We start from the raw sequence: 26,334 nt of genomic DNA, 5'->3' as shown, positions 1-26,334 counted from the left end.
CTTCCCTGTGAGGGTGGGGAGGCCCTGGCACAGGTTGCCCAGAGAAGCTGTGGCTGCCCCATCCCTGGGAGTGTCCAAGGCCAGGTTGGACAGGGCTTGGAGCAACCTGGGCTAGTGGAAGGTGTCCCTGCCCATGGGGGATGATCTTTAAGGTCCCTTCCAACTCAAACCAGTCTGGGATTTTATGATTAGGTAAGGCAGGTGAGAGAAAAGAGCAGATAAAACAGGAAAAAGCAGAGAGTAGAGGAGATTCCTGTGCCTGCAGCGAGAGGCTGTGATGGGAAGGGAAGGCACTGGAACACGAGACATTCCAGATCTCTGCAGGCACACGGATGGCAGCAGGCCCTGGGTGTCAGAGTCTCCAAATCAACCCAAAACCTGCCAAAATCACCCCCAAACCCACAGAGGAGGAACACATCCAGGCGCAGATCCCGCAGCTGAACACCAGAGCCTGTGTCTCTGCCACATCTTCATATTAATAAGACCAAACAAGGCAGCAGATGCACTCCAAACTTCAGCAAACACCGTAATGGCCACCAAGCACAGGAGGACAAAGACAATCGTATTTCACACAGCAGGAGCTGGTAAATTCACGCTTAGAGCAATAAAGTCGCAGCCAAACAAACATGACCCCGAGTGGGAATCTGTGGCTGTGGCAGGCACATTCTCAGCCTACACAAACAGGGAAAGATGAGAGGCATTTATCTCGGATACTTCGTTTCAACAGCTTTCCTTAACAGCTCTGGCCCCTGGAATTAATACCCATCGCCCAGCAGAGCTCGCCGTGGGGGAGGCACAATTATTTACATGTCTGTTCTCTGGCCCTGCAGAAGGATTAAAAATCAGGTGGAATTCTTTGCACGCTAGTTTTTATTTTTTTGGTTTTGTCGTTGTTGTTGTTTTGGGTTTTTTTTTTTGTTTATTTTTTTAAGAGGAGATAATTATCACTTGAAATTATTCAGGTGCAGATGCAGCGAATTGCTGACCCGCAGCTGATCTCGAACGACGACGCCACCAATAAATACACCCTGGCACTGGGGGAGAGGGGAGGGCAGCCCACACATAACTGAAGATGGATTTATTCCAGCCTTTGCTACAAGGCTGAAGGGCTGGGAAGCCAAATCCCTCTCTCCCAGGGTTTCATTAGCTGGGAATGGCTTTCTAACGAGATTTACACGATCTAGCCTGGAGCCTACACATTTTCCTCTGCACCCAAAGACAGTAACAACAAGGAGCTCAGGAGGTGCCTTCTCCTGCTCTTGTCACCCATCATTCAGGGCTGTTCCACTGCTGCTATCAGCGTGATTACACAGAGCACAGAAATAAAATCAAACCCTGCCCTTCCTACAGCATTAAGGCTCCAATTTGAACTGACCCAAGCCAGGAAAATTTATGGTTATGGGGGCCACATTCAGTCCATTAGGAACAGGTAGGTAATTGCCAGCTGGGGTCTAAATGCCCTTCTCACCTCTCCTTCCACCATGCAGGAGTCCAGCTGGATGAGCAGCACTGCTCCCATCCCCACAGACACCCCAGGAGGGGACCAGGGGGCTGTCTGGGGCCTCTCTCTGCATGTGGGGTGGAACTGTGGTGCCACTGCACCTCTGTAAGGACAAGGAAAGCCCCAAACCAGCCACCCCAGCCTTTGGACAACACCACCAGCACACTCTGAAGTGTGGAGGCAGGGAAGGCAGGAGGCAACATGTCATTGGTTTTGGTGCCTCACATTCAGAACTGTGCTCGTGGCTTGAAATTCTCTTAAACCCAACCAAAACCCAACTACAGCCCAGCATTTGGACAATGCTTTCAGGCACATGGTGGGATTCTGGGGTTGTCCTGTGCAGGGCCAGGAGTTGGATGCTGATGACCCTTGTAAGTCCCTTCCAACTCAGGATATTCTGTGATTCTGTGACTCCCTTATGGACTCTGATGGATCGAGGTGCTTTGTTGGATGGGATACAGTTTTTCTGGATTGGTGCATCCTCTGCTGCAGCAGATCCACACCTAAAGAAAACCTAAACCCAGACCCCCAATCCCACACTGCTGCCTTAGAGGGATGCTTCTCCTACAAATTCAACACTTCCTCCAGAATCCTGCTTGGACGAGATGCCAGGGACCAAACTGAGTCCGGGGACTGTGCAAAGACCTAAAATGGAAAAATCCAGCCTGTTTTTGACTAACTGGAGCTTGCACACACTCCCCTCTGCAGGCACAGGAATGCTGTTTCTGGCACAGCTTCTCCAAATAACAGTGTGGTCAGCTCTTTTTTGGATGGATTTTAAGCAAATTGTTTTTGTGGGCAGGACTCACTTACACAGAGGCCCAGCCACACAAGGAGGAGTTATTTTTTCAAAACCCGTCCTCCCCGCTGATTCCCCCCCAAATAAAACAGAAATAAAAATACTTCCAATCATGTTCTTAAGGAGGTATTAATAGCACCCAAGGCACTGACAGTTGTCTGCCTGTGAGTCACTTAAATGGATGGGAAAAAGCCTAAAACAACTGTGGCTTGTTAGGGGGCAAAGCAAACATCATTCATGATCCGTAGTGTTAAGTACAGTCCTTATTCCAGCAGATGAGCTGGAGATGCTCCTGTGAGTCCACTTCAGCTGGGTCTAGCAGGGGCTGACCCAGTTATAGAGCCTTTGCCCAGACAACCAGCACAGTCAGCTGGGCAGGCAGCAAGCCTTGACCAAATCCTACCCAAAATATCCATTGATTTTGGCTGTTTTGGTTTGGATGTGGCACTGGAGGCCACAGCACTGACAGGACCATTAAGGGTGTCACCAGAGAAGCAAAAGGCACAGCCCTGCCTCTGACAGGCTTAGAATCCCAGAATCCTAGAATGGTTTGGGTTGGGAGGGGCCTTAAAGATCATCTGTTTCCCCCCCCCCTGCCATGGGGAACCTTCTCCAACCCCTCCATCCACCTCAGCTGCTGAGAGACCCTCAGTGCTCAGGGCTTGTTCCTGCCCCCCCCCCCAGTACTCCTCAGATCTCCTTATTTCTCCTCTGCTGGAAATAGGATTCCAAAAGGGTCTTTTAATTCAATTATTCGAAAGCATCTCTGATGCCTTGACAACCTAATTTGGTCTCCTCCAGGTCTTTCCCCAGCACGTGGTGTGGGAGCAGCAGGCACCGTCCCGCCCACGTGGTGCCCTCGCTCCAGCTCTCTGAGCACTCAGCTCCATTTCTATTTGAAAGGAAACATGAATGCTAATTAAACAGCCATAAGGGCACGGAGCAGATAAATATGTGTTGCAAGAGAAACTGGAGAGACACACTCTGAAGTGGAGCCAGGGAGGGGAGGAGGCAATGTGTCACTGCTTTTGGTGGCACAACTTCAGAGTGGGGCTCGTCGCTTAAAATACCCCTAAACCCAACCAAACTTGGTGCAACGTGAGCGACTCCTGCCTCAAAACCTTCCTCCTCCTCCTCTGAGACGTCCGTGGCCACCCTGATGGCAGAAATACACATTTGAGGCAATATTTTGCTCCATCTGAAGGCCAGGATAAAGCAGTATTCACATGCCAGCTTCCAGCACGCTCCAAAACGCTCGTGCCAACTCCTCTGCAACTGAGCAGCCCTCTGGGCTGCAGTCAGCAGACTGGAAGGATAACCAGCATCTGAAGCACAGTCTTTTCCTGCCACCTTAGAGTAAAAAAAAAAACACCCAGCACTTCCAGTTTCTCCCTAACAAAGAAAGGTGAGCGGTCGTGGCAGGATGGGTGGATTATGGAGTGGTCCTGCCTCTCTGTTTTCTGTGCAAACACAGCAGAAACCCACTGGGTGAGCCCTTAGGACAGTTTAAAGCACAAAATTCCCTGTCCTGCTTTATCTGTGATGCTGTTCTGTCCATACCTGGGGAGGACAGGGCCATGGAGATGCTCTGTGTGACATGGGCACTCGAGCTTCATTTTTTGCCATCAAACCCAGAAGTTTGGCCCTGAGAGTTCAAGGAGGTTTGGAGGAAAAAGAGAAAGTTCCCAGTCTGGGAAGAAGAGCAACCCAGGATCTATAAATACTCACAGGTGTATCTTGGCAGCAACAACACACACAAAATCTCCTCTGAACCTCAAGGGCTGCCACGACGGATCAACCCAGTGCTCATTCAAGCCTGGAAACTTGCCTCTGGCTATGGCCACTTCCAGCTGCTCTGCTGGGATGGGAACATGCTCCCCAAGCTCCCAAGGACCTGTCCATATGCACAGCACCATGATGTCCACCCCACCTGCATCACCTTCAAGGAGCATCCCCCTTGGGACAGGCACTGATGCTTTCAAGGTGATTTTGTGCACTGAAATCACCTCTGCATGAAAATTTATTCAGTTTAAAGGTACTTTTCTGAGAGTCTGTAAGACCAACCACAGCTGGGAAGGTGCTGCTCAAATTGATGAAGTCTTTATAGACTGTTTGTCACTGCAAAACAAGCTTTCTCTTCCCACATTCACCTCACTGTGACTACAGAGCATCGACCTGAGCAGTGATGAAATGAAGACTGAAAGAAATGAAGGTCCTCGGTTATGGGACTAAGGATTTGGGAGGTTTCACAGATTTCCTGTGTGACTTAGGATAGGTCACGTAGCACCTCCATGCTTCAACTCCTCATCTAAACAGTGATATTGCTGCTCCATCTTTGGGGAGGATAAATCTGTTAGTTGAGAGCAAAACATTCACAGGCTGGTGGGGTTTGTGCAAAAAGCCAGTGAAAAAGACAGAGGAAAAAAAAAAGAGGGAAAACAACAACCTCCCTGGGCAAGGAGCACGTTCTAAGCTTGATTCCAATACAAATGATTCCTTTAACACCCACACAGAATCCTCCAGGACCTCACTGTTGTTGCCCCTCGCAGTCTGGCCCCCAGCAGACTTGGCAGGGCCAGTCCCAAGCACAGCCCTGGGCACGGCAGCTCAGGGGGAGGATGGAGTGTTTAGTCTGCTGGGCACATTCCTGCACACTGCTAAAATAAATAGAAGATTATTAATGGAGCCCCTTCTCCTCACAAGCATCGGCCAGAAATGCCAGAGTTATCAAGTGACTCCCGAGGACGGCACAGGGATGGGGCTGGAGGGACCCCCAGGGATAGAGGGACCCCCAGGGATAGAGGGGTTTCTTGCTTAATTCTGGCCAGGGCCTCCACCAGGTTTGGTGCTCAGGATTTTCATTTGGGATGCTGATCTTGCCTGCTTTTCCAGGAACATCCCAGGCTTCCCAGGGAAACCTTGTTCCATACCCACGCTCTAGAAAAACTCCACATTTTTTTTCTACAGCAAAGTTTTAACAGGGGAAATATTTTTCCAGGGAAGGAGGAGGGAGAACAAGAGCAAACACCACAAAAAGTTGTTTTTTTCTCTGCTTTACAACCAGCCTTAACTTTTATATTTAGTCCCAGCTTGCAACACCATTACAGGCAGTTTCCCCGGGGCACATCCATCATTTTCAACCAATCTGGAATCTGCAGGAACTTGATTCAAGTTCCACCTGATTCGGGGGAACTTTTCAGAACCTTGAGGGGAAAAAGAGGAAAAAAAAGCAAAGGATGCTCAGAGGTTGAGAGTCAGGGTGGATTTGAACTTCCTTAAATCCTTCTGCGACTCTGAGCCACAGAACTGAGTCACTGAGGACCAAGGAAGAGCTGGGAGTCAACCTGGCCTTGGACACTTGATGGGATGAGGGAAACACTTCCAGGGATGGGGCAAACACTTCCAGGGAAGGGACAATCCTCAGGTCTGAGCTCCCAGGGAGAAGATCCCTCGGGGGAAGTGCCTGCACATTGTCTGTGCTAACTCCCTGCAAACCCCATAATAATAAAGTGATCCTCCACACCGTATCCCTTTTTCCATTTCACCCTTCACTGGATCATTTTATGCATCTATTCCCATTGCTAATTCAAACTAATTAAAGTATAAAATAGAATAATTTGTGCAATTTCAGAGCTCCCCTCACCATATTGTGAGTTATGTTTCTTTTCTGTTAGCGCCCGGTGCGAGCAATTCCCCTCCTCACCGGCTCAGTACCCGCCAAACTCATTTGCTGGGAAGACAAACTATCACAGAAAGGGGGAAGAGAGAAAGTTTAAAGAGCTCTGTGAGAGAGGAAGAGGAATCTGAGGTTTGCTGTTAAATTCCATCGCTGAGCAATGAGTGTGAAATTTCAGATTTCTCCTCCGAGCCATTTTCTCTCTCGGGAACACAGTCCTCTCCCTCTCTCCTTGCTGCTGTTAGGGAAGGAGATCTGTGTCTGTCCGTCCATCCAGACATGAAATCCTGCAGCAAAGCCACTGCTCTGCAGCATTCCCTGCATTGCTCAAAGCCAGCCATGAGCAGCAGCAGCATCCACAGAGATGGGGCTCTGAACAACCTGGGCTAGTGGAAGGTGTCCCTGGGCTAGTGGAAGGTGCCCCTGCCCATGGCAGGGGGTGGAACGAGATGAGCTTTAAGGTCCCTCCCAACCCAAACCAGTCTGTGATTCAATAATTCTGTGATCTCATCTTGCTTTCAGGATGGAGCAGGGGTGGTGACATCAAATCTGGAGGGACATTAGACCTTCCTGCAGCTACTGAGGATGTCAACTGTCCCCATACAGACTCCCAAAGCTCTGGTGAGCTGAGGATTTGTGCCTGTGCGTGTGCACGTAAGGGAAATTCTAGAAATATTTCAGGACTGTGGCTGCTGGCATGAAAATTAAACAATAGGTCCGTGGAAGGGGAGGAATTGGGAAGGGAAGCAAACGCCGAAGCAAACACACGGGAACCCTGTGGCTGTGACTGGCAGGGGAAGAAACAGCCCAGCACAAAGAAAAACCAAAGCAAAACAAACAAACTGAAAGCAAAGCCAGCCAGCACTTGAAAGGAACAACCACATGAGCAATGTCTAAAATATAACTCATCTAGAAAAAACAAACCCCCTCTGACCCCGAGGTTACACCGGAGCGGTTTTTTTACCACTTCTTCCCAGAAAGTTTATCCTTAAAGTATTTGTTACCTCAAAGACTTGTGAGACTGAACCCCCCCGCCTCCCCACTCGAATGGTTGAATGTTTTGTGTCTGTGCATAAATCCCAGCCAGATGGGGGGTTGTAGGGATGGACTGGAACCAGTCTGGGCACCACTACGTCAGCCCCGGCACGGCCAGAGCTCGGCAGGCCTGACAAATGGACTGTCAGCAGGGCAGGAGATGAGACAGCAGGTTGTCCCACCTGGCTGGGCTGCAGCTTTTTGGTCAATTGATGTTAATTAACACATCCTTCTTGTCAGGTAGATATTGTTAATGATCTCAGACAAGTTTTGAGCTGAAATTCTTAATTATTCCTAATTGACTATGAGGGAGGGAAGCGGAAAAAAACTGCAGCAAGTCATGAATTTTAGGAGGGGGGCAGGAGCAGGTGGTGGTGGAAGAGGATGGCACAGAGCTGGGCAAACCTCCCCGTGGAGCACAGCCCTTCATCCAGGACAACATGGGGATTCTCTCCCCATCCTGAACCCCCTCTTTCATCCCCCTGTTCTACCCCCTGTTTGTCCCAGCTTATGGGAAAAGGCTGGATGGGGCTCAGAGCAAGCTGGTCTAGTGAAAGCTGCCCCTGCCCATGGCAGGGGGTGCAACGAGATGGGCTTTAAGGACCCTTCCACCCAAGCCATTCTGGGATTCTGGTAGTGATCATGGAAGAGCACAAGTTGGGCAAGAGTGTTTCTGCTCCCCAATGTGCTGGAGCAGCAGGAGGTCCCAGCCAGGCTGGTGACAATGAGGGTCACACCAAGACGGGGCCAACAAGTCCCACTGCACCCCTGATGATCCACACGAGCACTGGCACAGGATGAGCAGGTGGAGGAGTTGATGGAAGGCAGGATTTTGGACACCTCTGGCGGGATTCAGCTGAGCTTTTTTCCCCTGTGCCAAAGTTTGCTAAGATTATGTCCAGCTAACTGGCTGTTCAACTAGCAGATAATGTAGTTAAAAATTTAATCAGTTCATTTTTTCCCTCTTGATGACTCCAGACCCTTTTATCCACATCTCTTGCATTTTTTATCGTGTTTTCTCAGTTCTTTTCAGGACACCATCAGTATTTACAGCCTCCCCACTACGGGACTGATGGACTTCCTTGTTTTTCTCAGCCTTCCCTCCAATTCCAACCTCTTCTAAATCATCCAGGCAGCTCTGTCTGCCTCCCTCTCAATCAGCACCCAGAAAGTTCAGTCCAAAGCAAAGCAGTTTTCACAGGACTTAAACATCTTGGGGTTACAGGACAGGGAGACAAACAACAAATTATGCTTGGAGATCTGCAGCTCCTGACACAGGGGCATTTGCAAAGCAAATATTTCCCAGCTCTCACCATAGACTGACAGTTTCTTTACCTAAAGCCACAGTGATGTATGTGAGGAGGGAGGGGGGAAACTCAGTCAGTGGAAAAGCAACAGGTCTGAGAAGAGAAGCTGTGGCTGCCCCATCCCTGGAAGTTGGACAGGGCCAGGTTGGACAGGGCTTGGAGCAACCTGGGCTAGTGGAAGGTGTCCCTGCCCATGGCAGGGGTGGGACAAGATGAGCTTCCAACCCAAACCATTCTAAGATTCTATGAAAGCACATAAAACTCTGCCCTCCAAACTCTCCCTGCCTCCCCAAAGCTGAGGTTACCCTGGCATGGGCACGGAGGGGCTCAGCACCACAGGCAGAATGATGGTGGAACATCCAGCACTCACAGGAGCAGCAAAGGATCCCCCAGGACGCCCCAGGCTGCAGAGGTCCATAGCCCTCTGAGCTCTGCCGTGCTAATTGATGTTCACTGGGTGATTATGTGTTATTATTCCTACCTGGGGAATGAGGAGGTTCCCAGCCAGCCTGGATGCTGCTCTCTCACATTTAAAACCAGAATGAAAATCATCCCCCTGTGGCAGAATTAACCACGAAAGCAGCTCCGGCTGAGCCGAGAGCAGCAGCATTTCTGAGGCAATGAAATGTGCAGGGCTTTTGGAGGGTGTTTATGGGAGATGAATTTTGCATTTACAACATCCTGGCCGGGTCCTTGCTTAGGAAGGTGCTGCTTCACCCATCAGGGAGCAGAACCACTTGGCACGACCTCGGCGCTTCATCAAGGCGTTCGACGTGATTAGCACAAACAAGTGATAGATCATCAGCTGAAAAAAGAAGTGCTGGAAAATCAGGAAGGAAAAAATATGTCTTGGTGCAGCGTGTTTTCAGGTGGGGAAGAGGCAATGAAAGGAGAGGGAGCTCCTGTGCACCTCCCAGCACCCACTGCTGCCTCCTGCACCTGCAGGAAGCCCCTGATTCGGGATCAGGGCTTACAGGGAAGGGAAGAGACCCTTCTGGGCTGTGTTTCTCTCCACTAGCACAAGGATGTTCCTCCCAACGAGCCCTGTGAGTATTTTGATCATGCTGCGTTTTAGTTTCCATGTTTACAACCCTTGATCAGGTGGTGAAACCTTTCGGAGCCGGCAATGCCTGCCCTGGGTTTGATGGAGCTCTGCTCGCTCCCAGCTTTTAAAAACAGCCAGATTTGTCCTTCTGTCAAGAGCTGCAGAAATCTTCAGCCCCAGTTCTGCTGATGTTTATGCAATCTCAGCGCTGAAGGATGCCCACCACCCCTCTTGGATGGCCAGGGGTGTAAGTGGGAGCCAAGTCAAACCTGCTGCACGTGGAACCAGCCCTGCAACGGCCTCAACTTGCACAGGCAGCACATCCAGCGAGGAAAAGGGGTTGTTGCAGCCTTGGAGTCATAAAATCACTCTCGGCCTGCAGGGCTGATTTAATTGAAATGCACTGAGCTTTTCATACATTAAAAAAACCAACCGTCTCCCTGACACCCAGACAATTAATGCTTCAGGACTGAATTATAAAGCCACTTTTCCTCGACATAACCAGCACTTTTCTTGTAAGACTCAGTCTTTCCCTGGGAAAGCAGAGATTCTCTGCACATGCAGGGGTTGCTGGTGTGGGCTCTGCGACAGGCTCAGTATTGAAATGGGAAGTTTTTAAACAAGGGGGCTCTTGGTGGCCCCACATTTGTCACTGCACTGTCCTCACCTGCTGTTTCATCACTGGGGCCAGCCCTGGGTGCACCCTCACATCCCACCAGCAAAGCAGCCAAAAGCCTGTCATGAGAGCAACGTGACCGATTCCACTTCAATATTTTATTCTGTGTTTGGTTTTTCTTTTTTTTTTCTCCTAGTAGAAACTGTTAATTGAATTTGTCTGTCCATGAAAAACACGAGGCAGCTCATGCTGGGCAGCAGCTGAGAAGAGCCACGGTGCAGTTCCCCTCACCAAGGTCCCTCCAACACCAACCCACTCCAGCACCCAGGGCTAATTTGGGGGCAGGACATGGTGTAACTCTGCCAGCACCCAACAGATCCACTGCTATTCCACCCTGGAACCCCACAAACTCCACTAATGCAACACATCTCAGCCTCCAGCTCCAGCCAAACCTTGCTCAGCTTGTGGGCAGAAATGGTGTTTGTTTGCTACAGCAACGCTGAGAAATGAATTGCTGCTTTAAATAGGGTCAGGACCGTTTCTCTTTTCCCCCTAAGAGCTATTTGAAACCAGGTGCTGCAGGAAGAAAGCCTGAAACAGCTCCTAATAACCACCCCTAAATCGTGTGCCTAAAGAACTCCAAGCGCCTTGGAAGCAAAGTTTCTTTATCCTTCTCTCCCCCGGATTGGGCTGTGCAACTGTTGCTTCTGTGCTTTGTGGGAGTGAAATCAAATGTCAAATATTCTGCTTTGGAAGGAGTTGGCAACGAAACATGAAAGGCTCATGGAGAGCTCGAAAAGGAGTGCGGAAAAATTGGAGCAAAGCACAGACAGGGCTGGGACAGGAGCCAGGGGAGCGGGGAAGGACTGTGCCTACAACCACAACTCCAGATTTTAGGATGAAGTGACTACTTTCCCCAATGCATTTCAGCAGAAAGCTGATCCTAGCTGCTGCTAGCACAGAAGGAGGATGGGCTCCACGCCGAGATGTTACATCTCTTTGTTGGGAAGCATCCACACATCTCGGGTTATTCAGCACAATCCCAGCCCTGCACCGAGCCCTGCGGCTCATCGCCGGGCTGTGCCCAAAGCCACGGCCAGGAGGGCTCAGGACCTGCTCCCCACCGCTACTGGGGAGCACATTTCTTCCCTTAATTCCACAAAAAAAAAAAAAAATAACACAAAACCCAGCCCGTTTTTTGAAAGGCATGTTTTGACACAGGCATGTGTCCTGTTCCTTTCTCAGCACAGATTTAAAAGCACAGGCTCTGGACAATCCTCCCCCAGCACGTTCACGGGGAAGAACAGCTGCTCTCTCTGTCATTTTAACTGTGGCAGAATTTCGTTTTGTTCCAAATTTCAAGACTCCAGAAGACATTTTTTGCTGTGTATTCTCAGTGTTTCTGAAAGGCACTTCCCACCATTTCCAGCCTCAGCCCTCTGAAGCTGCTGGACCTTCCTCCTCCTCGTGGTGCTGACCCCTTTTCAATCATCAGCCTCCTTTATAGAGCTCTCAGGGTAAAATATATTCTCCCCTCCACTTTGCTGAACTATCACATTGCCAGGATGAGGGCACTGGGGTCACAGGAGCTGACAAAATCCATATGCAGTGGTATGCTGGGACTTCTGGACCCAAGGCACACACATCTCTACAAGGGCAAAAGGCAAATCCTACGGCAATTCCTGCAAGGAATGAGACACAACACCCCCCAGATGCTGGAGGCTCCCCAAGGCAAGTGCTTTGCCAGAGCCATGGCTGAAAATGGAATTAAGGTCCCAGGAATATTCTATTATTTGCTAATTCTCTTCACATCTTTTTGTTTCACAATTAAGCAAATTAGCGCTTTGATGAATATTAAGGCGCTCTCGCCTCATAACAGATGAGTTGGAGGCATTCCCACTGGATTCTCCTCCAAATGAAAGCAGTTCCTCAACTGTTTGAGATACACACTGGACTGTTTCCTCCCTGACGAGAGCAGGAGGAGCACGTGGCTCCTGCAGGAAATGGCCAGGCACTGACATTTTAATAAAATAATTCCATTGCAAAGTTTGCCTAGATCCTCGTTATTACCATCCAATCCAGGTCCAAGCTGGAATGGGATCCTAAATTTGAGGCTGTTCACGGCACTGTCTGTCCCTGAGTTGCTACAACAAGCATACAATGCCTCCTTCAGCCACAGGGATTCATTCACTCGAGTCTCTTAGCAGGGAGAGGACTTTGCACTCTTCTAAAAGCATTTATTCCCTGGCTATAAATGACTTTATAACCAAGCGATTTTTTTTTTGTTTTCCTACAGTTTTGCTGGCTTTGGGAGGAGCTGGAAGCTCCCAGTGCAAGGTGAGCTGGTGGGACAGCTGCTCCCTCTCTATCTCCACCAGCACATCCCTGATCCCTTCACACTGATACCTCCCTGGAGCATCTCTCAGAGCAGCTGGGAGGGAGGGCAGGTATTTGTTTACCAGCAGATGTGGAAAGCTGGGAGTGACCAGGGGGTTAACTCACCACAGAACAATTTAACAGCATCCAGACACCTTCAGGTACAACCCTGCCCCTCTCTCCACCACCCACAAGGCACCAGCTCCATTAATCTGAATTACACAGTCCTCAGTAACAGCCAATAAAATTCTCAGCAGAGCCAGTGAACCCAGAAATCTGCTTTAACAGTGGGGACTTCATGTGGTTTTGTGTCTCAGAGAAGAACAGAAGGTCCCAGATTATTTACATCGGGCTGGCTCCCCTAAGCAACAGACTCCCGTGGACTGTCAGCCATCAATTCCCATCCTAATCATTTTGGTTGTGCTTTTTCTGTCCGGGGTGGGCACCACCCTCGGGGCAGCAGCAGAACTGGCACAGTGAAGGATGGCACAGAGCAGACTCGGTGTTAATGGGGCTTGGTCCCCCCTCTGTGCAGCAGAATCACTCGCTACAACCTCTTCAAATATACTGATAAATAAAAAAATAAAATGAATAGATAAATAAAGCCATCATAAATTCACCTGTTTCAGGATGAATTTGGTCATGGAAAGGGTGGTCAGGCATTGGAAGGAAGGGGCTGCCCAGGGAGGTGGTGGAGTCCCCATCCCTGGAGGTGTCCAAGAAACAACCAGACATGACACTCAGTGCTCTGGGCTGGGTTTCAAGGTGGGGATCAGTTGGACTTGATAATCTGGGAGATCTTTTCCAACTTCAATGGTTCTGTGATAAAGGATGCTCAGACAAAGCCATGCAAACCCCCAGCCTGCCAGCCTGGCTGCACGAGTCTGGAATGCCTGTGGCTCAGGATTTAGGCAGGGATGGCTCAGAGCCCCAAATCACCTCTGAGCAGCTCAGCTCAGTTCCCAGCCCTTCCAGCCAAGAGCAGGCAGGTACAACTCTCTCCCCTGAGCACTGACAACCATCTCTGGGCAGAGGCAGATAAATCTGAGCTCTGATGCTCCATCCACACGAACCAACCCCGGCACCACGGGGCTGGACACCTCAGCTCCATGTGCTCCAACAACACATTCCTCATGGGAGGAAGCCACAAGCAAAGAGATCTGGAAGCAGAGCCTCACCTGTCGCTCTGACATGACGTACAGGTACTTCTGGTCGATGGAGAAGGCCATGTCTCGAAGGACTGGGCTCCCGTCCTTGAAAACTGTCACCACTTCATACTGAATTCCACCATGGGGAGGACCATCTGCTCGGATCTGGAAGGAGCACAAACAGATTAGAGGGGACTTCACAGCAGCCAAATTCCGGTTTTATTTTGGGGGATGGAAGGGGGATGGAGAGGAGGAGGAGGAGGAGGAGGAGGTAGGAAAAGGAATCTAATTCAAAATCTCAGCTCGCAACCTGGAGAGAGAGCAAGGAGCCAGCAGGCAGAGCGTGGGTGCAGGACTTAGAGCAAAGGTTCCTTCTCCACTGAAGTTGGTGGGATTTTCCCAATCTATGAGAAATAGTGAGAAAGTTTTGTGGTTGCAGTTTGTGCAGTCTGTGTTCCAGTTTTGTGCCAGTGTGCTGTGACTGACCACTGGCACCCAGGAGTAACAAAGGTTGCAGTAAACTTCTTTAAATTCTCTCTAAAATAAGCCTGAAAGAAAACCACAAGACTCTACAGGCAACATACTGCAGAGATGTTTTTTTTTTAATTCTCTAGACACCTACAGAATGACACTCAGACAATCTCCATCACCTCTTGGTGCCACAGAGGCCTAAAAAACTTGGTGCCTAAAAACTTGGAGAGGCTGCTGCCACTTTCATACTTGCAGGACTCAGTGAGATGAACCCAGCAGAGCCAGCACAGAACTCACAGAGCGCCACATGGCCTGTTCAGCTTGACAGGCTCCAAGCATCCATCCATCCCTCCAAACCACAACTCCCTGCTCCTGCAGGAAAACCTGCCCAGGCTGTGACAAACCCCGTCCCTGCCAGCCGCGGCCGTGACGAGGAACGTGCCATCTCTTCCCAAAGTTAATAATTTATGGCCTCGGGGGCTGCTCGAGGGGAAAGGGAGGAGGATAAACAAACTATTTACATTGTCTTTCCCACCAGGATTTGCATATTTGGAGAGCCATTTGATTGCAACCCGGTGTCTGCAGAGCTCGGAGCTCTGGCAGCCGCCAGCTGAGAGCGGCCGGGCGAGCCAAGGGCTCGCAGCGACAGCGATGCCGGGAGAGGGGGGCCAGGAACACTCCCGTGGAGGAGAGGGAATACAGGGGGCTGACGGCCCTGGAAAAACCTCTTATCACAAAGATGCCATCTGCTCTGCAGCCTCATGCCGGGCTGCCTTGCTGCAGCCCGTTTTTCTGCTCGGTTCCCGGCTGTGGCAGGGAGGAAAAGGCAGGGAGGACCTGGAGTGTGAACCTTCAGAAGGGGCGGGATGGAGCAGCAGAGAGGGTCTTTTTTTCACCCTGGTTTGTGTCCCCAGGAGGTAGGACAGCAGGTTGTTAAGCATCTGAAGATTTATCTGAGAAATGTGCCACCCCAGCTGGAAATACAGGGATATCGTCACACTCAGAGGGGAGAGATGCTCCCCCTGCACCCTCCTCCAAATAAATCCTCTTCTTGGAAAGAGCCCTGGTGCTCCCTGCCTTGTGGAGACATGTTGGGTACACGAATGCATTTATTTTCCTGATTTCTCTCTTTTTCTCCTTACCTTTGGTGTTTTTAGTGCTATAAAAGAACATCAGGTGGGAATGTGAGTGGTCTGGTTGAACACCCACAGTCAGGCACAGGGAGCCTCTGGTAGGATTAAGCCACCAGCCCAAACCTGCCTCAAAAGCCCTGAATTTTCAGAAAAACAAAATCCTCCAGAAAGGCAGAAGGTCAAATCCTGCTTTAATTCCACCTGTGAGAATCAGGATCTTCACGAAATCCTGAGAACCAGGGGCAGGTTCACACCAGTAGGAGAACAGTGTTGCAACCTGAGTCACCCAGCCTGCACCACAGACACAGGGACAGGGCTGCAAAATCACCTGAGGAATAAACAGCAGGAAGGCTGGGCTGTCAGGGATACACAGCCACTTCCATGTGAACACCTGATTAATGGCCAAACGGGAATGGAAGTGCCGGACATGAAGGATCAGCAGCCTTTGTGAAAAACAACTGTTTTTCAGAGTTCCCTCAGGGCATGGGCAGCTCGTTAAATTGAGCTCCTTTCTAGTAATGAGGTCAGACAGGGCTAATAAAGAGAGATACCACTGGACAAGCCTCGTGCAGGGCAATTCCAACTGGGAATTGTGGCTCTGGGCTGGAGGCAGCAGCACCACGTGAGTGATGGCTCCCCCAGCCTGGACAAGTGCTTGGAGCTGTGCCTGGCACGGGTGTCCTGGGACACAGCTGGAGCCCTGCTCAGGGTGCTGGGTGCTGCCTGCACCCTCCTGCCCCTCCACAGGCAGGGGAGAAGCCCTGGGGTCTCTCGTGGAGAGAGATATCTCAGAGGTGAGATCTCTCAGAGCCCAGGGCGAGGGCAGGGCAGAGCCCACTGCCCCCCTGCCCCACATGCCGTGGTGGGTGTTAAACCCCCTGGGTGCCCCCCAGCCCCCTGCCCACAGCACCGTGCTGAGGCACCCACCGACAGCAGGATGCTCCACTGCATCTCTTCCTCAGGGTTCGGTTTCCATGACAACAAATGATGATGTCAGAGAAGAGCGATGATTCCTGCGCCGGCGGAAGAAGAAAGGGATCATCCCCCCAGCAGGAAGCTGCTTGTTGACGTTTGGAGAGAGAAATAATTCCTCTGCCTAACATCTGGGTGCCCTCCTGGGGCCAAACAACTCCTGACCCATCACTAGAACAGCGACGTGGTGCCAACCCTGCGAGTCTGGGCTCAACCCAAGCCCAGGTCCTGGCACAGCGATGCAGGAGAGGGACGGGGCTGGGCTGTGGTGGTCCTGGTTCATGACATCCCCCTAAATCTACCTGCCTGTCTTCTCTCACAACACAGTGATGGGAACAGGAAGGGGTTAGGAGAGAGACAAAGGGAAGCAGAGCAGGTTGGAATGGGTGGGAGCACAGTGAAACAGGGAGCAGGCGGGTTATGGGGAGCTGCACATCAGTGAGATGGAAACCAGGATCAGAGATATGTCCAGACAGACAGCGGAGACCAGGAGGACAAACCACAGGCTCCCACACTTGGCCATGAATTGGAGAAGCTGTTTGGGCCAGATACAGCACTTCCCTCCATCGCTCCTGATGGATGTTTAGAAACCTGGCTTGAAAAGTGCCTAATGACATAATCTGCAAATCCAAACATCAGCCCTGGCTCGGAGGACACCGGGCCTGGGGAAGGCCCCACGTGATGGAGCAGAACTGAGGGAGCTGCAGCTCTTCAAAGGCTCTGCTCAGACTGATCTCTCTAATACCCCCCCAATGCAGGCTGCAGGCATAAACTCAGCATTATCTGCCCAGATTAGTGAAACACCACATTGTGTCATATATATGTTGCAGTGAAGCTCCCGTGTAGGAGCCACTCAAGGATCTAATATGACATGAAGCTCCAACACACCTCTTGTACTAAAGTTTCCCTTAGGTATTTTGCCCAGCCAATGCCAGAGGTAAAATATATCTGCATTCCTTTCCAGATTCTCCCAGCAGGCTCCCATTAGAAGACATCGGATCTCTTTGTAGGAACTTTCCATGATTAAATTACCTGTCTGTTTTCATTACCAGTGTTTCCACGAGGCTGACTCATGATGAAAAGCCTGATGTCAGAAAAACAGCTGAATAAGCCCATGCATGAAGGGACTGATTCCCCATCCTGCATCCCACACCAAGGCCACCCATTAACTCCTCAAGAGCTGCAGCTTCTCCCCACGTACACAGGTGCCTGGTGGGTCCCAAAGCACTTTGGATTCCCAGGGTCAGGAGCACAACATGCTGGCTGAACTTGCTGATTTTTTGTTTGTAATGGCAACAAAGGGAAAAGCCCAGACAACCCCGGAGCCTTAGGACTGCTCCTTTCATGTCAGGCTTTCTAAACCCTTCAGGGTGAGGAAATACTATCCAGTAACGTGGCATTTGTGTAAAATGGATGTTTTGAGAACTGTATCTGCCCTGGGAATGTGCACTGGAGTGTCACTGCCTGAGAAAAAAACCCGAAAACAAGGAGCAGCCTTTGCTGCCAAGATGCATCTTTGCAGAATTGCCACTTTCTTTGACATTTACACCTGCACATCTCAGCTCTTGGGCAGTTCCCACAAAGCTCTAGGATGGATTTCCTCCTTCAGGACTGGGAATTTAGCAGGAAGACTGTTCCTGGCAGCAGGTTTCTGAATCAGGCTGGAGCACAGTTTAGTTTAAACAGCCTTTCCCTACCTCTTTCTGTCTGTGGTTTTGTGGAGTCTTTCCTACCTAGACCTGGCCATAAAGAAAGCTTCCACAAGCAGGAGACTCAGCAGTGCCAGAGCTCCCAAAGACAGGACAAGATAAACAAAAACCAGCCCAGATTTCCTCTGTGCCTCATCCAAATAATCTTTGCAAAAAGGATTTACTTTTGCTAATCCAGTTTAATTTGAACTGGGCTGTTCTACATTCACACCAGACCAAAAAGGAGGCGAGATGCACATCTCAGGATCATTTTACAGGGCTACCAACGCTGGCTACTGATGGTTCTACATCCTCTGACACCCACAGCAACCTCCAGGAGAGGAGAACCCAGAATAGAAATTGCAAATCATCACACAGAAAGTTTCCAACGGCCCTTCACACCTTCTATGAAATTATTCTGGGAGTAAAGTGCTCCCTCAGAGCACTGTTAACATCCAGATTGGACCCATTTCCAGCTGTCAAAAACCCCTGGGAAGCCAAGGGGTTTGCTGAGGACTGCACACCCAGCCCACAGATGTGCAGGAGCCTTGATAGGACCACTCACCACGTCTCCAGCCATGGGAGGAGAAGCCCAGCCCTGAAGAACTTCCCGTGCATGCACCTTCCACAGGCAGGAACCCCGGGGGTGTGACTTGGCTCCCTGCTCTCCATGTGGGAATTCTCCCCCTTGAAACTAAAGTGAAATAGTGATGCCATTAGGTATCTCCCCTTTAAATCATAGATGTGTCTGTGAGGAAGTTAATGACAAACCTTACATGCACATTCAATTCAGATCAGCATATCCAATTAACTCCACTACCTGGAGGCTCCCTCATATCCCAGTCTCTCTCTCTCCTGTCACAATTTCTTTATGCATTTCTCCCAAACTGGGATAGAATATGTCTGTCATAGTGGGCATCACCTTTATCTTTACCCCAAAGATATCCCAGGGAAGCCTCAATAGATGGGTTCACTCCAGGAAGTCACGACTCTGTCGGGCTCAGTGGCTCGGAGCAAACCAGCTCCTCAAAAACCAAATTATATGGTCTCTGAGGGAGGAGAAAATCCATTCTTTCCTGAATTACGCTGTCTAACTAAACATTAAATACACTCACTAATCCCTGCTGGGGTTACCCTTCCAAAACCCAGGGGAGGGAATTTGGTTTGGTGAAGAGCTTGGTGCCCTGCTCGGGCACAGGCTGTGCAGCAGCTGAGGAGGTTTTCCTCCAGCGAGGGTCACACAGGTGACACTGCCCTGCAAGTGCTGGTGTCACTGTCCCTCTGCCTGGGGAACCTCAAAGACCCAGGAAAGCCCCATCCAAGCTGTGCAGCCCCACCTCTCCCTCTCGTGCTGGGCACGATGCACACAAAGCGCCGAGGCACAGCCACGGCCACCTGCTCTGCTCGTGTTTTCTGAGTCCTAAACCCCTTCCTTAGGGAGCTTTTCCTCCTCCATCCCCTCCCTGAACTTAAGGAAAATTCCAGGTGCAAGGAGACAAACCTCCTCTGTCCCTGTCTCGCTTGGATCCCGCCTTTCCCGACGGATTAAATTGCTGGTGCCCTCCACTCACACAATCCCTCCTTCCCAGGATCTGCAGACCCTCCTGCCCGTGCAGCTGGTTATTCCTTCAAAAGGGGGATGGGGCAGGGGGAAGCAGGTGCTGGGAGGTAAGTCCAGGCAGTGGAAGGTAACGTGGGTTGGCATCTGTACAGCCCCACACAGTGCAGGGGGGGCTCCAGCCCGAGTTTATTCTGATCAGGCTTCATGACCCGAATTATTTATAGATCTGAGCTCCCTGTGAATTCAATACTCATGTCAGAAATGTCTCTGTGTATCTATTTCACACCCACATGTGTTTCCCATCTTTTGCTGTTTGGGAAATGTTAGCTCCGTGTTCAAAGCCACAACCTGGGAATGTGCAGCTCCCCAGAGGAGCCACGAGGCAGAGGAACTGCTGAGCTAATTGGGGAAGAGCACAGAGGAACCCCCCCAGGCTCACAGCAGCTCCCCAGGGAGAGGGGCTGTGTCTGCAGCACCAGCACCCACATCCACTGCTGAGCACAAAAACGGGGATGCAGCAAACAAACAAACACAAATTAACTCCCACTTCCAGCATCTCCAGTGCTAAAGGTGGGAATTGTTCCTCCAAGGAAGGTTTCCTGCCTTGCCCTGTGTGACAAGAGGCTTCAGCCTGCCCAGAACCAGCACTCTGAGTAAAACCAAGACCTTAACACTCCCAGTGTTACCATTACAAAGAGTTTGTTCCCACCTACAGAGAAGGCCAGAGAAGGTTTAAAACACAAACCAAAGTAAATCCCACCATTCCTTCAGTGCTAAAGATCAAGTCACACCCAACAGATTATTTAACAAATAATTGTTTAACAAATAATCTGTGGCTGCCTTACCCCTGTAAATCTCCAAGGCCAGGTTGGATGGGGCTTGGAGCAACTGGAAGGTGTCCCTGCCCATGGCAGGGGGGGGAACAAGATGAGCTTTAAGGTCCCTTCCAACCCAAACCATTCTCTGACTCCACGACCTGTTTCAGCAGCCCCACTGGCCCCTGGCTAATGGAAACCAGTTGCCAGAGCAAGGTTCAAGGTGCCCCTCTGGGGTGCACAGGGGAGGTTGGGCACTTGGATCTGCCAGAGGGAGAAGAGCTTCCACAAACACAGTCCTTCCCATTCCCAGGCAGAAAGAGGAGCTTGGGAGAGGAACCCCTTGCTGCCTCTCTGAAAGCTTTTGGGGGGTGAAAGAACCACTTGCTGGGTTGAAGCAGCAGCTCAGACATCCTAACAGGTACCAGACCTTAGGAGAAGATTGCCACTGAAGCTGTTCTCTCTCTTTGTCTCTCTCTCCAAGCTTTTACTTCCTTCTTCCATCCTTCTTCTCCCCTCCACCCTTCTGCAGAGCTGATCCTCCACGATAAAGCAGAGAGGATGGTACAGAGGCCCCATGCAGAGACTAATCAGCAGCCCCCATGTCTTTAATTTATTACTGCATGAGAGGCTCGTTTAGAACAAAGCTGCCAGTTCGGGAGATCATTCCTTTAAAAGACTTTTTATTTGAAAAGCTGTCAGCTCACACCTTGTCACAGCCCCACTTGCAGCAGCAGAACTTTAATAACATGCCACCTCATGCAAATGAGCTGCTAATTAATTAAGTAGTATTCTTCCGGGGATGGATTCATTAGAATCAAATTTGGGTAGGCTGGCTGGTGAGGTCGTATTGCTTTGGATAGTGCTTTAAATCAGCAGCATTGTCTTTTCCTTGAGGCCCAGCACTCCTTTCCATTAAGAGGGAAGCTCTTTCCCATTGCTGGGCCCTGGGGAAGGCTCTGCTCACCCCAGTGCAAAGCCAGGCTGGAACCCAACCACTTGCACAGCTAAAACCAGCCCTAGTTTAGCTAAAACCAGCAGTGAGATGGGGGGAAAAAAAGAAAAAAAAAGACTGAGTGAGGCACCCAAAAGATTGTCTTCTACACTCTTGAGGAATGCCAGTGCAGAAGAGGGCTCAGTTCAAAAGCAGGAGGTAGAGACTATTAACTCTGGGGACTCCAGGGATCAGGCTGCCTGGCAGGGAATGCTGAGAAGGAGCAGGGCCCCTTTTTTTGGAGCACTTGTTGCAGGGAGACAATTGCTGGGGGTTCAGGGCCATCAGCCTTGCACCTTCCACCAGCATCAAAGCACAACCCATTAAAGGTGGAAACACTTGGAGTAAATCTGTGGATTTGCTCCCCGGAAGGAGGAGAGCTCAGGGCACATCTACAGCTGGTACAAAACCTGCTCACTTCTAATCTGTCCCCTAATGAAGAGCCACAACGTGCAGTGACTTCCTTCTCCTTTTGTTCAGCAATAAGCCCCTTCTTCCCTTTACATTCCTGTGTTATTTTTAAAGAGGTGGCTCAGTGCTTCTCTGGGAAATGGGAATCATTGTTAACAGCACTTCTCTGCTTGCAGGCTTTGCATTGTGGCACCGAGCAAGGCAATCATCAAAGGGACAGAGTTTGGCCTCCCAGAGAAACCAGGGAGGTGGTGCTGGATCCCACTGACCCCTCTGCAAGCTGCTCCTCCAGCCTCTGCCATTCCTCCCTTGACTCCCCCCTGCTCCTCCTGCTTTGTGCAGCTTCAATCCAGCTCCTTCCCTTACAGCTGGGGAGTAAATGAAAGCACAGGTGAGGGAAGAGTGGGACAGCTCCGGGAACAGGCAGAGAGGAGTTTTTTTATTCCTAAAGCATCCTCTTCTACACAGCACCAGCAGTCTTTAGCAGGGTTAGTTGGGTGCCATGGGAGCTGTGGGTGTGCAGAGAACAGGCTAAATCCAGGCTACCCCTCTGGGTGCTACAAATCCTGGGTCATTCCCTGCCTTTTTCCACTCTTAACCCTTTTTCTCCCCCTTGCCCTGGCCCAAAGCTGGGCTCAGTGTTGGCAGGCACCCAGAGAGACTCCTAAGTGAGGACAGAAGAGGCACAGGTCACTGTCTTCTGCCTGCAGGACACAATTAGTGATGGAGGGAGGTGGGAGCAGCATTTTGGGGAGTGAGCAACAGCCAAAGTGAAGGCAAACAGGGCTGAGAGCAAAGCCTGAGTCATCCGAGATGGACAGAAAAGATGAGAGGAAGCACAGAGCTGGTATTATTTAGGGCGAGGGAGGTACTGGGTATCTGCTTGTCACACACCATTTACAGCTCTTCCCAGAGTCCCCAAAATAGCACTGTATCTGTGTTATCTATCCACACCTCACCTGTGCCCTTCCAGCTGAATAATCCTCCACAGCTCGGTGTCAAGCTGTCTCCCTCCGAACATCCTCCTCCAGCAGTGCATTTCACAGCTGAGGGGATTGGTCTTGCTTAGTTTGGGTTGTTGACCTTGAGTAGCCATGTAAAATGGAATAAAAAGCCACTTAGACAAGACTGTCTAATGTGGAGTTTGCTCCAAACGAGCTGCAGCGAGTCGTGATTCTCCCCAAGGAGGGAGAAACTAAACGACTGTCAAAAATTGCCACACAAAAACCCCTCTTTCTCCGAAGTCACGGCTTCCAGCCCATCAGGTGGAAACCAGAAAGTTCCTCAGGAAAACATTATTCTCTTTTTTTCCCTTTCAGAAAACATCATGTAAGTAATATGTTTCAAATGGCTCCGATTTCCTGCCCGACACCTCCCGGGAGCGCCGGAACACGAGCCAAGCCCGCGAGCCGCCCGAGGCCAAAACCCAGAAGGAAATAAAAGAACCTACATTTTATTATCTTTGGGAGGGTTTACAAGCTCGTGGGTAAATCCTGCCTGGTGCTTTAGGTCAGACAGGAGCGAGCAGGTGAACAGGGAGGCCGTGCATATTTTTGGTCTCGCTGGTGCGACGCAGAACCAGTCGTGTGTTACTGATCGGATCTAACCTTGCCCGGGCAGAGGATGTGAGGAAATTACAGAGCACCCAGCTCAGCTTAAATCCCGGGAAGTGAGGCTCTCCCACATTACCTGCTGCTCCTCTGGCTGTGGGGAGCATCACACCCCCCAGGTGATGGCTGCTGCGGGCAGGGAACGGGGATTTTCTGGTTAAGAGATGGGCCAGAGCCACACAAAGCTCTGAGCAGCCGGGTCCTGAGCACGCTGCCCGCGCAGAGGCTGAGTTTTACTCCAGCAACAGCCTTGCAGAGAGGTCGTGTGAGGACGGGTAGAGCCCCAGCCAAACTGGCACTGCCCCACGGCTCCCGGAGCGCGGCTGTGCCGGCACTCCCGGCTCTCCCCTTCCCTGGCAGCTTGGCTCCGTGGTGGGGAACCACCCACCCGGGACACACTCTGGGTTTGGGGCTTTTCCATCTCTGGGCACACGGGAGCTGAACCAAGTGCGGGCTCATCCTTGTGGAAGACAAGGCTGAGGACCGAAAATGCCTGAGGAGCAGCCGGGGCTGGCGCCCTGCTCAAGGGCATCTGCTTGTACAGAGCCCTGTGCTGGAAGCATTAAAGCCTCCTGAGAGGATTCAGACGAGTATAAATCCGTGGAAGCCGAATCTCTCTCCTTGCACTTTCCTATCTGCTCATTCATGCTCTGAGCTCCCAGTCCCCAGCAGAGGCTTTTGAGGTAGCTCACGTTCCCAGCGCGTGAGGAACGCTCCTCTCGCCCCTGTGAGCTGCTTCCCAAATGCTATTCTGGGGCAGATCAAGGATAAAAATAAAAATAAAAAGCAAAATCTCTTCCATCTCCGCACCGTAACTCCCTAAGCCTTCGGCACATGCCCTTTCCAGCATCTCAGAATTAATCAGCAGATAAGCAGATGAACTGGCTCTGAATAATCTGTGTATGCAACACATGTAACACTGCTCAGCACTGCCTTGAGAGCAGCAGGGAGATTGCTGGGCTCAGCACACATCTCTGTCCCTGCCCGTCTGTCCTTGGCCATCCCTGTCTCGAGAGCATCGGTGCAGCTTCTGGGCACCCACCACAGGGCTGGGACAGCACCCACCACCCTGCTCTGCATCAGGCCAGGGAGGAAGGAGAGGCAGCTGATGGATGGATCAGCATCCTGGTCCTCAAATATCCAAATTCTGAGTTCCAGTTCAAATCCAGCCGGGGCGGGAGGGGAATCTGCCATCTGTAACTCTGAGGCAAACACTACTCAGGAGCTGGGTTTAACCCTTGGGAACTGTGCAGTTCCAAGCTGAGCTTTAGCTCATCCCTGCAGAGCAGCCACGAGCTGCAGTGCCAGCCCCATCCTGGCAGCATCACCCAGGGACCAGCAGACACAGAGCTCTGGGCTTCCCTTTTCACCTCATCCACAGTGAAAAACATCACAAAAGAGGGGAGTGGACGTGCCCAAGGCTTTGCTGCTCGACACACACAGTGTCCTTGGTGGCATGTCACCAAGGTGGGGTCACTCAGCTGATGCCACTGCTCCTCCTTAGAGGCCACAGGTGCCACTGGCATGTGAACACAAGGGCAGCTACAGCACCGTGGTAAAAACACAGAATGACCCAGGCAAAGCACACCAGCAACATCAGACACCCCCAGAGTGGGAGGGGAAAAGGGGCCACAGATAAAGGGCTGGGACTGAAGATGTTTCTGGAGCAGAACATCTGAGAGACTGAACGTCTTGGTCCAGCGGGACCCAACCAGCCTGTGCCTGGTTTCGTGCTGAAAGGTTTTACTTGTAGCTTTCTCCTCTGCACGAGGAGGTGGAGCAGGTCTGCCCCAGAGCTGTCAAACACCTCATGAGAAGGATGGAGGCAGCTCTTCCCCCAGGTCCCTGCTTTTGTTCCCCCAGCAGCCAGCACAGCTAATCCCTTCTCGTGCCCATGGCCCAAAACCAGCATCATGAGATAGGTCCAGGCTGGGGTCCACGGGTGGGAGAGACAAAGCTGCACCACATTAGAGCCTTCCCTTCCATAATTGACCTGTAGATAAACACATGGCTTCCTCCTTAATCCCCTGCAGCCTCAGGAACATCAGCCGCACTAAATTTTTCATGTAATTAAGAGAAAAACCCTAATCCAGTGTAATTAGCTCCCTGATTGCCAACGTCAGGCAGAAAAGCAGTGTTTGAACAGCAATTCAGGTCTAGCTGGTTAGGCAAATACTGTGTGTGTGGTGCAGTAATTTAACACTGGAACAACTCCCCCTCTGCTGTCCTCACAGGCTCGCTTCCCTAAACAGCACTAAGTGGTTTCATGATTGCAAGAGGCCTCACATCCCTGAAAATGCTGTTCCACCAAGCTCCAGTTACGTCCCTGAAGGGCTGAGCATGAAACAAGTCAACCAGTTCACCAAAAACCACATCATGCTGGTTTTGGGAGTGGCACCCCCACCCCATCTGCATCCTTCAGCAACTGCACCAAGATAAGGACACCACCAGCCCTGACTGCCTAAATTCTGCACCTGAGAGTCACAACCAAGACCCTGATGGAGAAACAGCCCCGTTGTGAGTGATGCTCAGCACCAACACCACAACCTGCTGGAGCTGGAGGCTGCAGCAAGGCTTACGAGGGGTTTTATGGTGCAGATCAAAATTCATCCCAGCTCCTGAGCCTTTATGGTTTACAGCGATATTTTTCTTTTTCATTCATATACATGAAGGCAAAATTTTAAGAGTGAAATGTTAGAAATTTGGGAAGTGGGAGCAGATGGGAGAGGAACAGAGAATGTGGATGCATGTGCCAACGGGGAGGCAGGGAAACCAAGAAAGCACAGCTAGAAGGTACCTTCTCTTAACCATTTCATCCATCCCCCAGCAAAAAGGATCTGAGCTACTGAAGCCACTGTCAAATATTTTGCTGTCTCTCTAAAATTTGCCTGTGATAGAAACTACAGACAAATCCAACTCTCAACCAGTCACATCTTTGATGTTCAGACAATATCAGTCTCCTGAAAGTATTTGAAAGCAATACTATTGTAGGAATGTTTGTTGAAGTCTCTCTAAGGAGGATTTTAATCCTCATCCTGTGCTGCGTTGGAAAGGGTTTGTGGGCTTGGTTGGTTTTGATAACAGATCTTAGCCTCTGTTTTGCTAGTTTTGGTTAACTCTGCTGTTAAGAGGCCAAACTTCTGTGCCTGGGAGCCTGCAAAACAACCAGCCCCCCC

At 50.7% G+C, this 26,334-nt stretch overlaps 1 protein-coding gene across 2 annotated transcripts in view; it reads right to left on the bottom strand.

Moving 5' to 3' along the window:
- PLXNA2 (plexin A2) overlaps nucleotides 1-26,334 on the bottom strand; it is a 144,740-nt gene that overhangs the window by 82,957 nt on the left and 35,449 nt on the right. The window contains exons 3-4 of one of the 2 annotated variants that reach the window (XM_018079745.1): nucleotides 13,534-13,668; nucleotides 11,610-11,661 (exon numbers count right to left, since the gene is read on the bottom strand). In XM_018079745.1, coding sequence (XP_017935234.1) covers nucleotides 11,650-11,661; nucleotides 13,534-13,668 — 147 coding nt within the window. In that variant the 3' untranslated portion in view covers nucleotides 11,610-11,649. Of the gene's footprint in view, nucleotides 1-11,609; nucleotides 11,662-13,533; nucleotides 13,669-26,334 lie in introns of those variants that run through there. The other variant, XM_029962520.1, reaches the window with a different exon arrangement.

This window comes from Manacus vitellinus, unplaced genomic scaffold (assembly GCF_001715985.3).
Source record: "Manacus vitellinus isolate BGI_N305 unplaced genomic scaffold, ASM171598v3 scaffold_47_pilon, whole genome shotgun sequence".
Lineage (NCBI taxonomy): Eukaryota > Metazoa > Chordata > Aves > Passeriformes > Pipridae > Manacus > Manacus vitellinus.
Note: the sequence above shows the minus strand (reverse complement) of the source record. Positions and strands in the feature narration are given on the sequence as shown.